General features: G+C 42.2%; 1 protein-coding gene across 1 annotated transcript; it reads left to right on the forward strand.

The window, feature by feature from the left end:
* Positions 1 to 2,122: 2,122 nt before the first annotated feature.
* On the forward strand, positions 2,123 to 14,465 carry LOC129339846 (vomeronasal type-2 receptor 26-like). The gene is made up of 6 exons (XM_054994421.1): positions 2,123 to 2,334; positions 4,107 to 4,398; positions 5,630 to 6,493; positions 6,856 to 7,083; positions 9,503 to 9,629; positions 13,564 to 14,465. The coding sequence occupies exons 1-6, from the start codon at positions 2,123 to 2,125 to the stop codon at positions 14,463 to 14,465; spliced, it is 2,625 nt and encodes an 874-aa protein (XP_054850396.1).
* Positions 14,466 to 14,748: the final 283 nt, after the last annotated feature.

Below are 14,748 nucleotides of genomic sequence, written 5' to 3' on the forward strand. Positions count from 1 at the left end.
TAGGGTAAATGAATCCAGTTTACAAAGATCCTTAGCAACAATCCTATACGGGAGTGAAGAATTGCTGAAACAGAATATAATCAAGTCTAGGACTGACATTAGACAACATGAAGCATAAGTAGTATATAGGAGTACACATTTAAAGCAACAGATAACATGTAAGGCATTTTAGTGTCTTGTTTGATCTTGTTATGGGAATGTAAGGCTGATTCCGCACATGTTAGATAATGCACTTTCAATGCACTTTATCAATCGTTTGAGGTGGATTTTTTGTTCTGCACACAAAAAGATCCATTCCAAATGATCTATAAAGAGGATTGGAAGTGCATTATCCAACCTGTGCGGAATCACTCTAAGATTCACTTTCATGCCATTCCATGTGAAAACCAAGCTGGACTAGCCATTAGGTTGGTCAACACGTTCCTTCTACCTAGAAGCCTTTATGGTTTCCACAGAACCCAATTCAGGTCCATCAGTACTAGTACCACTGAGTACTAGAATCATTCACATTAGGCCTCTCTTTCTCCAAGGTTACTGGGAACAAAGTTGAGTAACAACAATAAAAAGAGAAGTTTAAAAACAACAAGCAACAAGATAAGCTTAAAACAAGCAACAGATAAGCTTTAAAATTAACATTCACCAGAGATTGCTGTCTTAACTACCTGTCTTGAGGAGCAGATTGTGCTCTGAAGAGCTGTTTTGCAAGGTCTTCAAAACTGCAAGAGAGAAGCAAATATTCTAACTTGCTCTGGAAGGCTATTCCATAACATTGGAGCAGCAATAGGAAAAACCCACAAATGGACAACAATGGAGTGGACCCTCAAAAGGACTCAAAAGCATTGATCTAGTGAGCAAAGCTGCTCTAAGGATTCATCTAAGGAAAATAAATCCTTTAAGAACTTGTGCCCCAGATTAGGAAGGGGTTAAAAGGGAAGCCCCAGACCTTTGAAATAGACTCAGAAACCAAGAAGCCGCCAATGCAAGAATCACAAAATCAAAGTTGCTTTTGAAAGTGGAAACCTGTATAGACAGATAGGCAGATGATAGACATTTTTCAGGTGATATTCTTTATTAGTCACACAGATTTGTTGCTACTGGGTTTATCCCTTGCAATTCACTCTGATGTATGTTTTGCCCAAGCAAGCCAAATATGGCTGTCCACCTGGGTCTCCATAAGCCTCCTTCTGTTGCCTGTTTTGAACCCATAAATGACTTCTAGCGAACCAGACTGTGTGGCTTTCAGCTCTGTGGGCTGCAAGTTCTGCAGGACAGCCTTGATGTAGGGCATGGTGGGATGACGGGAGCATGACAGAATTCACAGGAGCAATTTGGAGGGGGAAAACTTCATCGACATTTATCATACAAAGAGATCTTATCTCCTATCCCTCTGACTTCAGTGGATCTGGGCAATGATCTTCCTTTCTAACTGAAACTTGTGAGCCACTTTTCGCAACTGGGCGGGGGGGGGGGGAATGCATGTTCCAAATAAATAAAACTGTAGACCCCCAAAAAACTTTGGAGAGATGTAGTTCCATTGAGCTGAGAGAGATTTCTGAGTAAACATGTTGAACAGTGTGCGGCACATACTGAAAGCTCTGCACCGTGTCCCCTATCAAAGAATCAGCTCCATCTTCATATTTCTTCACTATGGAAGTCTTGACTCTGCCTCCCTTTGTTTCCATTAAGGAGCAGAACAAACACGTGCTCAGATCAGAAAAAACTTGTTTGCTACCAAACTTCCACAGATTTACCTTTGGCAGAAGTCCTTATTTCCCACTGGAATTGTCTCAATCACTGTAATTTGATCTCCTCTCCAAACCTCCCTTGGCCTTTCAGAAGGTTCTAGAAAGGAACAGCATGGAATAAAACCATTGAGTTATAAAACCATTGAGATATTGGCAGCTGGGAGGAAGAACTCTCTGAAGGTCAATTTTATCCCTTACGTGTTGACTTTTTAAGCCAGATAAGCCATCAGAGTGTTTCTGTTGTGAATTGTCGTGTATTTTGTGTTGCTGAAGCTTTTAACACAATGAATCCATTTCCTTTTAGACCCATCCACCATCCACGGTTGCCTGATCAAGGCAGTCTAGGGCTGTAAAGAAAGGCACATGTTGTTGGCAAGATGTTGAATCAGCTGTTTCTGCTGCTGCTACCTCCAGTCTCATGTAAAGCAGAAACCACCAAGTGTCCTATGAAGGATCCTCTCCCTGTTCCACATGAGTGGTACCAGCCAGGAGATGTCCTTGTTGGTGGAATTGTTTCTCAGATTTGTTACCATTTGCATGAGATAGACTTCAGTGGACATCCAGCTCAAGAGCTGTATAAAGATCCATAGTAAGGAAATGTTATATGTTTGTCTTGTGAACTTGGTCTGATCCTATATGTTGACATTGGTTTATACTAGGAAAAGGATGCTCGAAGAAAGAAGGTCGACTCTTGTTCTACCCCAGTGCTCCTCTTTTTCAATCACATTTTAAATCATATTTATTTAGCCTTATTTTCAGTTGATGTAGTCTGTCTTCATCTACTAAGAACTCTTCTTGTTATGGAAGATACCAGAGACTCATAACACACCCACCAGGTTTGTATTGACAGGGACAAGATTGTAGTACCCTGATTTGATTCATTACCTGAGTCAACTCTACATTCTACACAGTCTTCTGTAGGCTGTTTTTATTTATTCTGTAACTGTTAAGAGAGGTGACTCTTCTTTTCAATTATGATCGAGCAGAACAACCTAGCTATTCTATGATATATGACCAAGAGTTAATAATAACTGCATTTATTAACAATAATACTGACATTGGTGAAAAATACTTACATTGGTGAATAAGTATTATTATTATCACTACCGCCAAGGAGCTGGGGAAGAGAGGAGTGGCTTACCCAAGGCCACCTGCAGAGCTCAGGGCACAAGTGAGAGTTGAACCACCAGAATACTGAATCACAACCCAACCACTTAACTTCTATGCTACAGCAGCATCTCACTAAGTGCAGTAAGTGAAATATCTTTCCCTAGCTGCATGCTGCATGAAGTTATAGTACACACCACATAAATGGTGAAATTCCATCAGTGTTCCAGTACACTGAAGATCACCAGACTTGCTTCTTGATTATTCTTGTGCTATATTAATAGTGATGGTTCAGATTTTAAAAGCAACTAGAATGTATTTGGCAACAGCAAGAGTGGTGTGAATTTTATTCCCAGGCAAGAGGTGAGTATATGATAATCATCTGCTTGATCGGGGAATTCTACAAAAAGGGGGTTATCAGGAGACCACTAACACTTTTCAGCATGAAAAGAAGACGTGTGTTAAGGTTTCATGAAGCTAAAGCCCACATGGAATGATCCTTTGTCCATTTGCTGTATTAGAGAACCGACCACATAGGTCTGAAATCGGCGTTTGTGTAAAATGCAGTCAAGTCACAACTGACTTACGGCGACCCCAGGAAGAGGCTTTCAAGGTAAGTGAGAAGCAAAGGTGGTTTGCCAGGGCTTTCTTCTGCAGAGTCTTCCTTAGTGGTCTCCCATCCAAGTGGTGTCCCTGCTTAACTTTTGAGGTCTGATGAGATCGGGTTATGCCTTGCTGTCTTTTCTCCCTTCTGAAATGGGTAGCCTATTAAAAAAAAGTCCAAGGAGGAAATGATGTGGTGGTATGAGGGAAGAGAAAGAGTGTGTAGATACTTACTGACAAAAGGTCTTGAGGGCATGAAGCCCAAATGCAATGGAGAGCGAATTCATGTGTCTTTAAGGTATTCCCAAGCAAGTAATATGAAGTGTTTTGTCACAGTACATGCTTTCCTAATCTCTAATTTAGTCAAACAACTGGAATAGAAAAAGCTAGTTCTACTGTTTTGGAGTCTTAATACCTATCTCTGAGCACTAACAAAAGAAGCAGAGCACAACCAGAGCAAAAGGGGAGGGAGGGAGTCTGCGAGTTATAAAAGTCTTCTGAATTTTCTGGGGGCAAACCGAGCTGGATGTGGTGAGCTATTTTGTCCTGAGGATGCCACACATCTGGGAAGTTCATCTCTCTCTCTTTCTGAAAAAAAATCTGCTGAACAGTAAAATGTTCCTCTTTAAGGGCATGTATTTATGTTTTCAGTATGGTGACAAAGTTCCACCAGCATGTCCTGGCCTTGGTGTTTGCTGTAAAGGAGATCAACAAAAATCCCAGAATCTTGCCCAATGTCACTCTCGGATTCCACATCTATGACAGCTACAATGATATGAGGATGACCTATCGTACCACCCTTGATCTGCTCTATAAATTGCATCGATATTTTCCTAACTATGAATGTGATGCCCACAAAAACCTAATAGCGGTCATTGGAGGAATTAGCTCTGATATATCCTTTCACATCTCCCACCTCCTAAGTCTCTACAAGATTCCACAGGTAAGATCTGTGCATAGAACAAGGAGTGATTCAACAAACTACAATGTTTTTTTTCTGGCCTTTGTTCTGAAACTAAGAAAGCTGGTGAGATGTGAATGTTCAAAAATAAGCAAACCAAGGAAAGTTGTTGCATAAAAGGAGGGAGAATAACATGGAATAACAAGTAGAATATTCTGGAGCTATGTGGTAGAGATTTGGTTGAAGAAAGTCCCAGTTTCAATCCCTGAAAAAAAGGATCAAAGGTGAGCTGCTGTGAAAGACCCCATCCTGAACCCCTGGAGTGCCATCGCTAATCACAGAAGACAATACTGACCATGATAGGTCAGGCAGGGGTGTGTGTTTAGCTCAGTATAATCATCTCACACAATATATGTGATGTTATTCTGTGAGATGATTTTTGCAGGATTCTTTCGGGAATAATTGCCCTATTTGCCCACAATCTGAGATGCCCACAATATTTCCTTTACAAAATATTCAGTTCAGTGTCCATTGTCAGAGTGATGCTTGGATTTAATGTCACTCTGCTTCAAGCCCAGAGAGGCTGGAAGGCATCCAAGCAGACATCACAGCCAGAGGAGCAGTGGATGCCACTGGGGTAGAACAGCCCGTTCCGCAGCAGCATCCCGAGGGCTGCTGGAATAGTGGCCTCGACAGGCCGTTCCATGTCACTGAGACAGCTCCAGCTGCTGCAAGCAAATCCGCTGACCCGTCCAATGAGGAGGGAGGGAGATCTTAGGCTGTGGGAAGGCTCCAGGTCATGCTGGCTGGGCTGGACACTAGGGTGCGGCTGCAGCCCAGTGCGCAGGTGTGGCATTTGCCCAGCATCAGGTGCGGGAGGCTGGCCAGCCCCACCCTGCAAGCAAGGTTCTCTGGATAGCAAGGGGGAAACCCCACGTGCAGTGATTGACTCCCAGTTCTGCCGCATGACCCTGTGGCAAAGGAGGGAGTATCCCCAGGAGAGAACAGAGGCTTGGTTGGGCAGGCCTCCAGAAAAGCCCTATAAAACAGGCACTGGCTGGAGGCTGGAGAGGAAACATGAGAGGGCTCTGGTGACTGCCAGGGAGAAGAAGCCAGAATGTTTCGAGGGGAGAGAGGGTATGTGGATGCTGGAAAAAACCCCACCTCTGCTTCATGGATAGCAGACCAATCCCAGACTTCAACCCTCTTGTGGTGAAGGCTGTCAATTAATCCTTCTAATACATGCCTCATTTATGTGTACACTTCCTTTTAGCTTTCATATGGATCATTTGGCCCAGAAAAGAGAAGAGGAAAACAGTCTCCTTCTTTTTACCGCATTGGCCCAAATGAAGCCTATCAGAATAAAGGGATCATCCGGTTACTGCTCCATTTCCAGTGGAAGTGGGTTGGGCTTTTTGCTGAGGATAATAACAGTGGAGAACATTTCTTGAAGGTCCTGGAGCCGCTGCTTTCCCAAAATGGGATCTGTTTGGCTTTCATACACAGAGTCCCGAGTGGGTACCATTGGAATTTCAGTGATGATATTAAAGATTTACTTTTGGATATTTATAAACCTTTCAGAGATAGTAAAGCCAATACTTTTATGTTTTATGGAGATCCTGAGGCATTTATGGCATTCAACGTATTTATGTTTCTGGCCAATCCACAATTTAAAGAAATTACATCATTTAGAAAGGTATGGATTATGGCAGCTCAGGTTGACTTTGCATTAACAAGCTTGCAGAGGGCCTGGGATTTCCAGTTCTTCCAGGGTACCATTTTCTTCACAATTCAGTCCAACGAAATTCTTGGATTCCAGAGTTTTCTTAAAGAAACAAAACCTTATGGGGAAGAAGGAAATGGCTTTCTCAAGGACTTCTGGGAGCAAGCATTTGACTGTGTGTATTCAAACCCAGAGGAGTCAATGAATATCAGTGAAACATGTACTGGGGTGGAAAGGCTGGAGACTCTCCCCGGGCATCTCTTTGAATTGCACATGACAGGCCACAGTCACAGCATCTACAATGCGGTCCATGCTGTGGCAAATGCATTGCATGCCATACACACCTCCAGGTCGAATCATAGAGCACTGCAGGATGGTCAAGGAGTGGAACTTCACAATCTCCAGCCTTGGCAGGTAATCGTCACATTCAAGGGTCTTTATTGCCATGAATACATTAGTATAAGTGTAATGCCAATAAAGGTTGCTGAGCTGACATTAGTATAAGTCATTGAAGTGCTCAGCTTTTCCCAATCTATGTAACTGGTCAAGAGGCGTATGTATAATTTTTAACAACCTTTTCTGCATTTTCATTTACCCTGAAATGTGGATACTGATGGAAGATAACCTACCTCTCCAATTTCATTATTCTGCAATGAATATTCTGCCAGGCTTAATCTCAATGAAATTTCATAAGAAATGTTTTACCAAAGACAGATGCTGAAAAATGTCAATTTTAGGAATCTGCATTTTCTGCCCATTTTTCCCCTTTTTACCAGGTTCACCCATTTCTTCAAGGCGTTTCATTTAACAACTCCGGGGGAGAAAGCTTGTCTTTTAATGCTGAAAGGGAAATGGAAGCTGGATTGGATGTGATGAACCTTGTCACATTCCCAAATAAGTCTTTCTACCAGATAAAAATAGGAAAGGTGAATCCCAATACTCCTGAAGGACAAGAATTCATCATTGATGAGAAAATGATTGTATGGCAAACAAGTTTTAACCAGGTATGGATTCCAGGGTCTTCTCAAAAGCCCCTCCATTCTCTGGAGAGGTGATTCCTTAACAGCCACCTATTTCAGTCATCACAAAAAGCCATATTTTGCTTTGAAAAATCAGAGAGAGATGCACATTTAAGTGCTGAACTGATTGGTAAACTGAATTGTATAAATTAATCAAGATAATGGCTTTATAAAAATTGAAAGGTAAGCACAAAATTGGTGCATTTTGGAAGCCTATGATTCAACATGTGGAATCAAGCAATGTAGATGTAGGGGCACAATACGTTTTTGAAGCTTCTTATTGTATTTAGATTATGATATTTGAAGAGAAATTCCCTCCACCATAGAATTCATTCCAATAATTTGCCATTAGGTTACACTGTTTGTTTGTCACAGGAACTCCTCCTCAAATCTGAAGCTGCCAGAAAGTCCAAGTGTTGGGAGGGATGCATCCATCGTCCAAGCACACAGCACTCAGGCTCTTAGAGCCAAGCTACAAGTGACGCCTGACTAGAGATGGGCACGATCCGCATTATGATCGGAAAAAAACCATGATAATGGCAATCACGTGATCGGGGCCCGGCGGATCATGCTCGGGCACAGCCAACGATCCAGCGGTCGGGAGGGGGGCTGGATTGGGGCTTGATCGGGGCGATCGTGCTCAGATCGGGAAGCCAGACACTCAGGCACCAGCAATCTATTCCCCTGGCAATGGAGCCAGGGGAATGCCTGAGCTGTGTTTGCCCTCCTTCTGTCGCCCTGGAAACCTGAATGGAAGCCCAGCTTTCCTTGATCAGCAGGGCTTCCTTCCAACCACGGAGCAGCAAAGCAGTCACCAGCTGGGAGAAGACATCCAAGGGAGGGAGGGGGAAGGGGGTGTTCTGTAGCCATGGGCACTCCAATCTCATCCCTGCAAACCCTGATAGGCAGCTCTGATGGCCAAACACAGACAACCAAACACAAACACAGATGCCGCCAGCATCAGCCACCGTTCCAGTATTGCTGGGAACAGCGGGGCGCCCCTCCGCTTTTGCCTTCATGATCCACAATCCATGGATCGGGAATGGGAGATGATCGGTGTGGATCATTAATTCGGGATCGTTGCCGGCGCCGATCCATGATCAGCTTGATCGGTATTTTGGGGAGGATCGTGCCCACCTCTACACCTGACACAGTTTGGACACTTGTCATCTTCCCTCAAGTTTTGATGGGAAATGTAGGCATCCTGGTTTTACAGCTTGGCTCTCAATTACAGCTGCATGACCAGGATGCCTACATTTCCCATCAAAACTTGAGGGAAGATGATAAGTGTCCAACCTGTGTCAGGTGTCACTTGTAGCTTGGCTCTAAGTTCATAGTGCAAATAGAAGGATGGAAAACAACAAAAGGTTTATCATTCCTCGCTAGAATGGCACTTCTCAGGAGACAGAGTTGTAGACAGCCAAAAGGCCAGACAGTTGTCTCTTCTTCTTGAGACAGGAAGATGAGAACAATGTTGGATAGATTCTCCAAAGGGAGATTTCTAAATTCCCAGCACATGGGAGATAGCCTCTCTTTTCTTACATCTTCTGACCAGGGAGTAACAAGTCTCAGCTTTGAGAACTACCAAGGTCAGAATGGACTTTTAACTGCTGCATCGTCTTCAAGAAATATGAGTGTGCCCTAGTTGAACTTTGGTTAGGATAAGTATCGGATGCAGGGTGAGAGGATGGCCTGTTTTCATCTTTCCGATGTATCCCTGTGTGCCTGGATGCTTAAACAAACTATGTATATGCTATTGAGTTTTTTTGTTTGTTAAACTTTATTACAATTGGAATGAGTTAATCCTGATCTTTCTAAACACACCACACTTATTTGGTCTTGCGCCTAAAATGTGGTGCTGGGGAAGCACGGCAGGTCATCTTGCCTTGAGAGTGATAGCTCAAAATTTTGAAGGTGTAATCTATCATCCCCATGCTAACTTGAAGGAACCAAAGGAATATTTAGTAACAAGGTGGGTGCATCCAGCAGGAGGAACTCTTATTTTTTGGAGCTGGTAGAAAACTACCCAATTTATTTTGGTACTCCCTGGGAAACTGAGAAAATTGGGCTTGCAAGTCAGTTCCTTCACAATTTTATTCATTGAATTCATAATAATTAAATTAGTAAGTTCTGCAGTAAGTTCTAGTCTTTACAGTTTTTGAAAACAGTGATATATTGTCCATTTGGTAGACTTGTAAAAGACTCGTATAAGTAAAATATTCAGATCTTTCTTTCTCTCTCTCTCATGCACACACTCACACATCTTAACTAGAGCTGTACTTTCACATTGCTGCAAGCAACATTTTCACTAACACTTAATTTCAGCTCATTTTGTTTAGATAGCAGTTAATAAAGAATATAATTAAATCTGACTTCTCTTCCCAAAATTCATGTTTTTGGATAGATGTCAGCCCTTTCTTTGTGCAGTAACTACTGCAACCCTGGCTCACTTAAGAAAATAAAGGAAGGGGAGAAATTTTGCTGCTATGATTGTGTTCCATGTCCAGAAGGGAAGATTTCAGACCAAATAGGTAGGTGATATAATGCATCAGCATTCACAGTTAATTTAGGTGATTTGATTATCAAATTTTGAATGAACTGAAGGAAGCCTCAGTAGAGTCATAATTATGTCTCCATCTTAGCTTGTTAAGATCATGCATTAAGTTGACCAAAGAATTTTCTGTTCCAAAACCTGGTCAGCAATTTAATAGGAAAGCAGCTTGGTAATCCATTTCATTCAGAAGGCTTGGGGAGTAAAGCCACTGCATACTGGTTAAATGACTGGAAAAAGAGAGTTGGAATAAATAGTTTTCTCAATGGAGGAAAGTATGCAATGGGGTGGCACAAATATGGGGTGAGGCTGGTGCTATTTACTTTGTTCATATACTATCTGGCATTGGGGCTGAGCAGTGCAGTGACTAAGTCTGCAGAAGACAGAAAATTATCTAGGGTAATAAAAACCAAGTTTGACAGGAGGATCTCCACAAATTGGATGAGAAGCAACAATGTGGCAAATGAAGGTTAATGTAATATGATGCGTATTGGAACAAAGAATCCCAGCTGTAATTACATGCTAATGGAGTCTGAACTTGCTGAAACTGAGAAGGAAAGAGTTATTGAGGGCCGTTTCCAGATGGCTTACCTGCCTCCAGAACGTTGTGCCGTGTTGCGGGGAAAACGCGAAATATCACGTTTTCTCACGCGAGTTTTGCGCAACGTCACGCAACGTTGCACAAAACTCGCCCGAGAAAACGCGATATTTTACATTTTCCCCGCAACATGGCGCGACGTTCCGGAGGCAGGTAAACCGTCTGGAAACGGCCGAGGTCACAGTGTATAGCTTAATGAAGATGTCAACCTGGAGTGCCATAGTTCTGAAAATAGAAAACATTAAGAGATATTTGCAAACAGATTGAAAATGAAAATCATCCAATATTATAATTCCCCTGTATAGATCTATGGTGTAGCCTAATTTAATCTAATGTGCACAGTTCTGGTCACCAGATCTCAAAAAGAACATTGCAAAGCTGGAAAACGTACAGAAGAGGACAACAGAGATGATTAAGGGGTTCCGCTGAGGAAAGGCCGAAAAGTCTGGGAATTTTCAGTTTAGAATGGAAGCAACCAAGGGGGAACATGATAGATGTATATAAAATTAAACATAGGGTACAGAGAACAGGTCATTTCCTGGATAGCCCAGGTGAGCCTGATCTGTTGTTGCCTGGAACCCCTTCCCAAAACCTGAACATGGACTTTGTATGAACTGAGCATGACTTGGTACTGAGACTAATATTAAAAAAGGCACTCCATGGGACTGGCAAGGCAACCCCTTGGTCAGTACCCACAAGCAACTGTCCCAGCAATCACTCTGGAGCAGCTACTACATGCCCAGATCAACATGCTTGCTGCCAAGATGTCAGCCATTGCTGAGATCCTTACAGAAACCAGGACCAGTAGTGAGAAAGAGAGAAGCCATGTTCCAGAAGCAGTTTAAAAGGACAACTATTTTCCTGTGGAAGACGTGACATGCCAGTGCTCTTGTCATGAACTGTTTTCCAGATGTGCCTCTTGATATGTAGATGCCAGAAACAAAGACCGTGAAGCAAGGCGACTCCGGATCTCTGGTAATCCCACATCAAGATAATCGCTTCCATCCATCAAGCATGGACAACCATAAAATACAATCACTCCCCATCCACTCTTCCCCTCGGCCTTTTTATCCTTCTTGAGGTGCTGCCAGGGACCATCATAAAAATCCTATCATTCCCCATCCATCTTTCCTCCCTACCCTGTTGACCCTCTTGATGTGTCACAAAAACAAACATTAGATTCCAAATTGTCCACCCCGGATCTCTTGTGTTCTGCTAAAGTGGCATGTTATTTACTTTTGTTAAATTTCCTGAGAACCATTAATGGGCCAAGAAGCCCACCTTGGGTCTTGTCCAGGGACAGAAATTGACTATTTAAGGGTCTCCCCTGTCACTCATTCCTACTCCATCCCACATAGTGTAGTGCAGGCCATTACACTAGGCACTTTGCTCCTCGCTGCTGAATCTCTGCATCTCGAAGGACATGTGTGTATCGCCCACCAATGATTTCCCTGCTAATGCAATTGTCTCTATACTTTTTCTACCCTTTGGTTTCCTAGCTCTGTATTGATTGTGTGTATGATTCTTAGACCCATGATTCATTTTAAAGCATAAGTCTCTTCCTTTATTGTGCATGTTCTGGAAATTCCAACCCTGGTATACACATAAGATCCCATAAGATATGCCCATTGCCAATTAATTCCCCATCTTTGAGGCAATTTGGTGAACACTGGTCAGATCTCAGAAGCTAAGCAGGATTGGCCTTGGTTAGTAAGTGTATGAGAAACCACTAAAGAAGGCCTGAAGAGGTAGGCAGTGGCAAAACATCTCTGTTAGTCTCTTGCCCTAAAAACCCTACCAGGGGTTGCCCTAAATCAGCTATGACTTGAAGGCACCACAAAGAATGGACACAGAGACTGGGTCCAGAGAATCCCCCCCCCCAAAAAAAAACTATTTGAACTTTGGGCATCCAACGAAGTTAATGGGCAGGTGATTCAGAATTGACTAAAGGCAATAATTCTTTAGACAATGTATAATTAAAATGTGGAATTCACTGCCAGATGATGTAGCGGTGGCCAGAAGCATAGATGGCTTTAGAAGGGGATTAGACAGAATCGTGGAGGATATTTCTATCAGTGGCTATTAGGCATGGTGATTAAAGGAGCCTCCATGTACAGAGGTAATAAACTTCTGGGTATCTGTGCCAGAAGGCAACATTAGGGGAAGGCCTCAACCTCTACCATCTGTTGTTGGCCCCTAGAGTAACTTTTAACTGGTAATAGGTTGGGCACTGACTGAGAAAGGTTGCTGTACTAAATGGACCATTAGTTTGAACCAGCTGACCTCTTTTTATATATTTATGTTCTCATGCTCATGTCATTTTACCAGAAAAGTCTCTTTTCCAACTGCCAATCATTCTTTGAATCATTTGGGTACAAGATGCATGTGGCATGTCTGCTTTTTGTTGAAAACGGGGCTCAGTTTTCAAGGAATGTTGGGAGGAGAAAACATTCACAGCCTGTTGGTAGGAACCAAGTTTTTATTTATTTATTATTTATTATTCGACTTCTGTCCTCCCTGCCAGGCGGGCTCAGAGCAGATCCCATCAAAATACAACAAAACACGATTCTATACAATTTTACATAAAAACATTAAAAACACTATAACAATCTACAACTACTTTTTCAGCAGTACTAACATAATTTCCAAGGTGGCAGCAGTTCCTGCTCAGTTCTTTACTTGGCCTCACTTTGGGTGTATTAGGAAGCAATTAGGAATTAAAAGAGGGTGGTGGACAGGTCCAGTGGGAGGTTTAATCATTGACTGGGAATGGTGGTGAGGTTGCTAGCCACACCACACAAATGGCTGCTTGAACAAAGGAACAGGAAAGGACAACCGAGTTAGTCAGTCTTTTCCTGATCTACTTCTTCATGCTGGAGGAATCAAATCCAGTTCCCCAGATTAGAGTCCTGATGCTCGTAATCACTACATGAAACAGGCTCTAATGTCTAAGAACTGGTACAAGATTGACATTTCCCAGGTTTCTCTGAATACTGAGAAAAATCATGCTTTGTCTAGATATATGCTTTCTGGAATAGGACGTCAGTACACACATTTATTTCTTCACATACAAAAAAAATATTCCTCATTGTCAGCATGTTTGAACGTAATATATTGAAATGAATGCTGTACTATGTATTATTTGATAAAACACTCAAAGCATAATAACCTAATTGCTAATTATCATCATCATCAAAGAATGTTCTATATATTTTCCTTGACATCATGAAATTTGTTTCATATCATAGTGTGTCATGTAATTTTGTGTAGTATCATACCTTATCAACTGACACTGTGATGTGCATCTGTTTTACAGACATGGACGATTGTATCAAATGTCTGAGTGATCAATATCCAACCAAGAACCAAGATGGATGCATTCCCAAGACAATAAGTTTCTTGTCTTTTGAAGAACCTTTAGGAATTAGTTTGACTTCCATGGCTTTTTCTTTAGCTCTAATCACAACCATAGTGTTAGGAACTTTCATTAAACATAAAGACACCCCCATCGTCAAAGCCAACAATTGGGACATCACCTATATCCTTCTTATCGCTCTCCTGCTCTGCTTCCTCTCTTCTTTGCTATTTCTTGGCCAACCAACAAAGGTGACCTGCTTCCTCCGACAATCTGCTTTCAGCATCATCTTCTCTGTGGCTGTTTCTTGTGTGCTGGCAAAAACTATCACTGTGGTTGTAGCTTTCATGGCCACCAGACCAGGGTCCAGCATGTGGAAGTGGGTGGGGAAAAGACTGAGTAACTCAGTTGTCCTTTCTTGCTCCTTTGTTCAAGCAGGCATGTGTGTGATGTGGCTAGCAACCTCACCCCCATTCCCAGATGTTGACACATTATCATTGACCGAAGAGATCATATTAGAATGTAATGAAGGGTCTGTCCTCATGTTCTATATTGTCCTAGGTTATATGGGACTTCTATCCATCATCAGTTTGATTGTGGCTTTCCTAGCCAGGAAATTGCCTGACAGTTTTAATGAAGCCAAGTTCATCACCTTCAGCATGCTGATCTTCTGCAGTGTTTGGTTGTCTTTTGTTCCAACGTACTTGAGCACCAAAGGAAAATCTATGGTAGCTGTGGAGGTCTTCTCCATTTTGGCATCTGGTGCAGGGTTACTGGGCTGTATCTTTTCCCCCAAATGTTACATTATTATCTTGAGACCTGAGCTGAACACGAGAGAGAAAGTAACAAGGAGAAAATATTAAAAACAGCTGTGATTCCTAATATCTCTCTTTGCTTTTTAATATGAGAGACTGATCCTATGCCACTAGTTAGCTGGCATCAGTTTGCTTCTGATAATGAAATCAGTTTCTGTTATTCAACAGAAACTTTTAAAAAATGAAATCCAACGGGAAGCTGCTGAATTGAAATTCATATGTAAATTTGACTCAGTCAGACTTGGATTGAATAGAGACTATGAATGGTTATCTCATTATCAGAAGTAACTGATACCATTATCAGAAGTTACTGATTGCATCTATTCCCCCC

This window comes from Eublepharis macularius, chromosome 12 (genome assembly GCF_028583425.1).
Source record: "Eublepharis macularius isolate TG4126 chromosome 12, MPM_Emac_v1.0, whole genome shotgun sequence".
Taxonomy (NCBI): domain Eukaryota; kingdom Metazoa; phylum Chordata; class Lepidosauria; order Squamata; family Eublepharidae; genus Eublepharis; species Eublepharis macularius.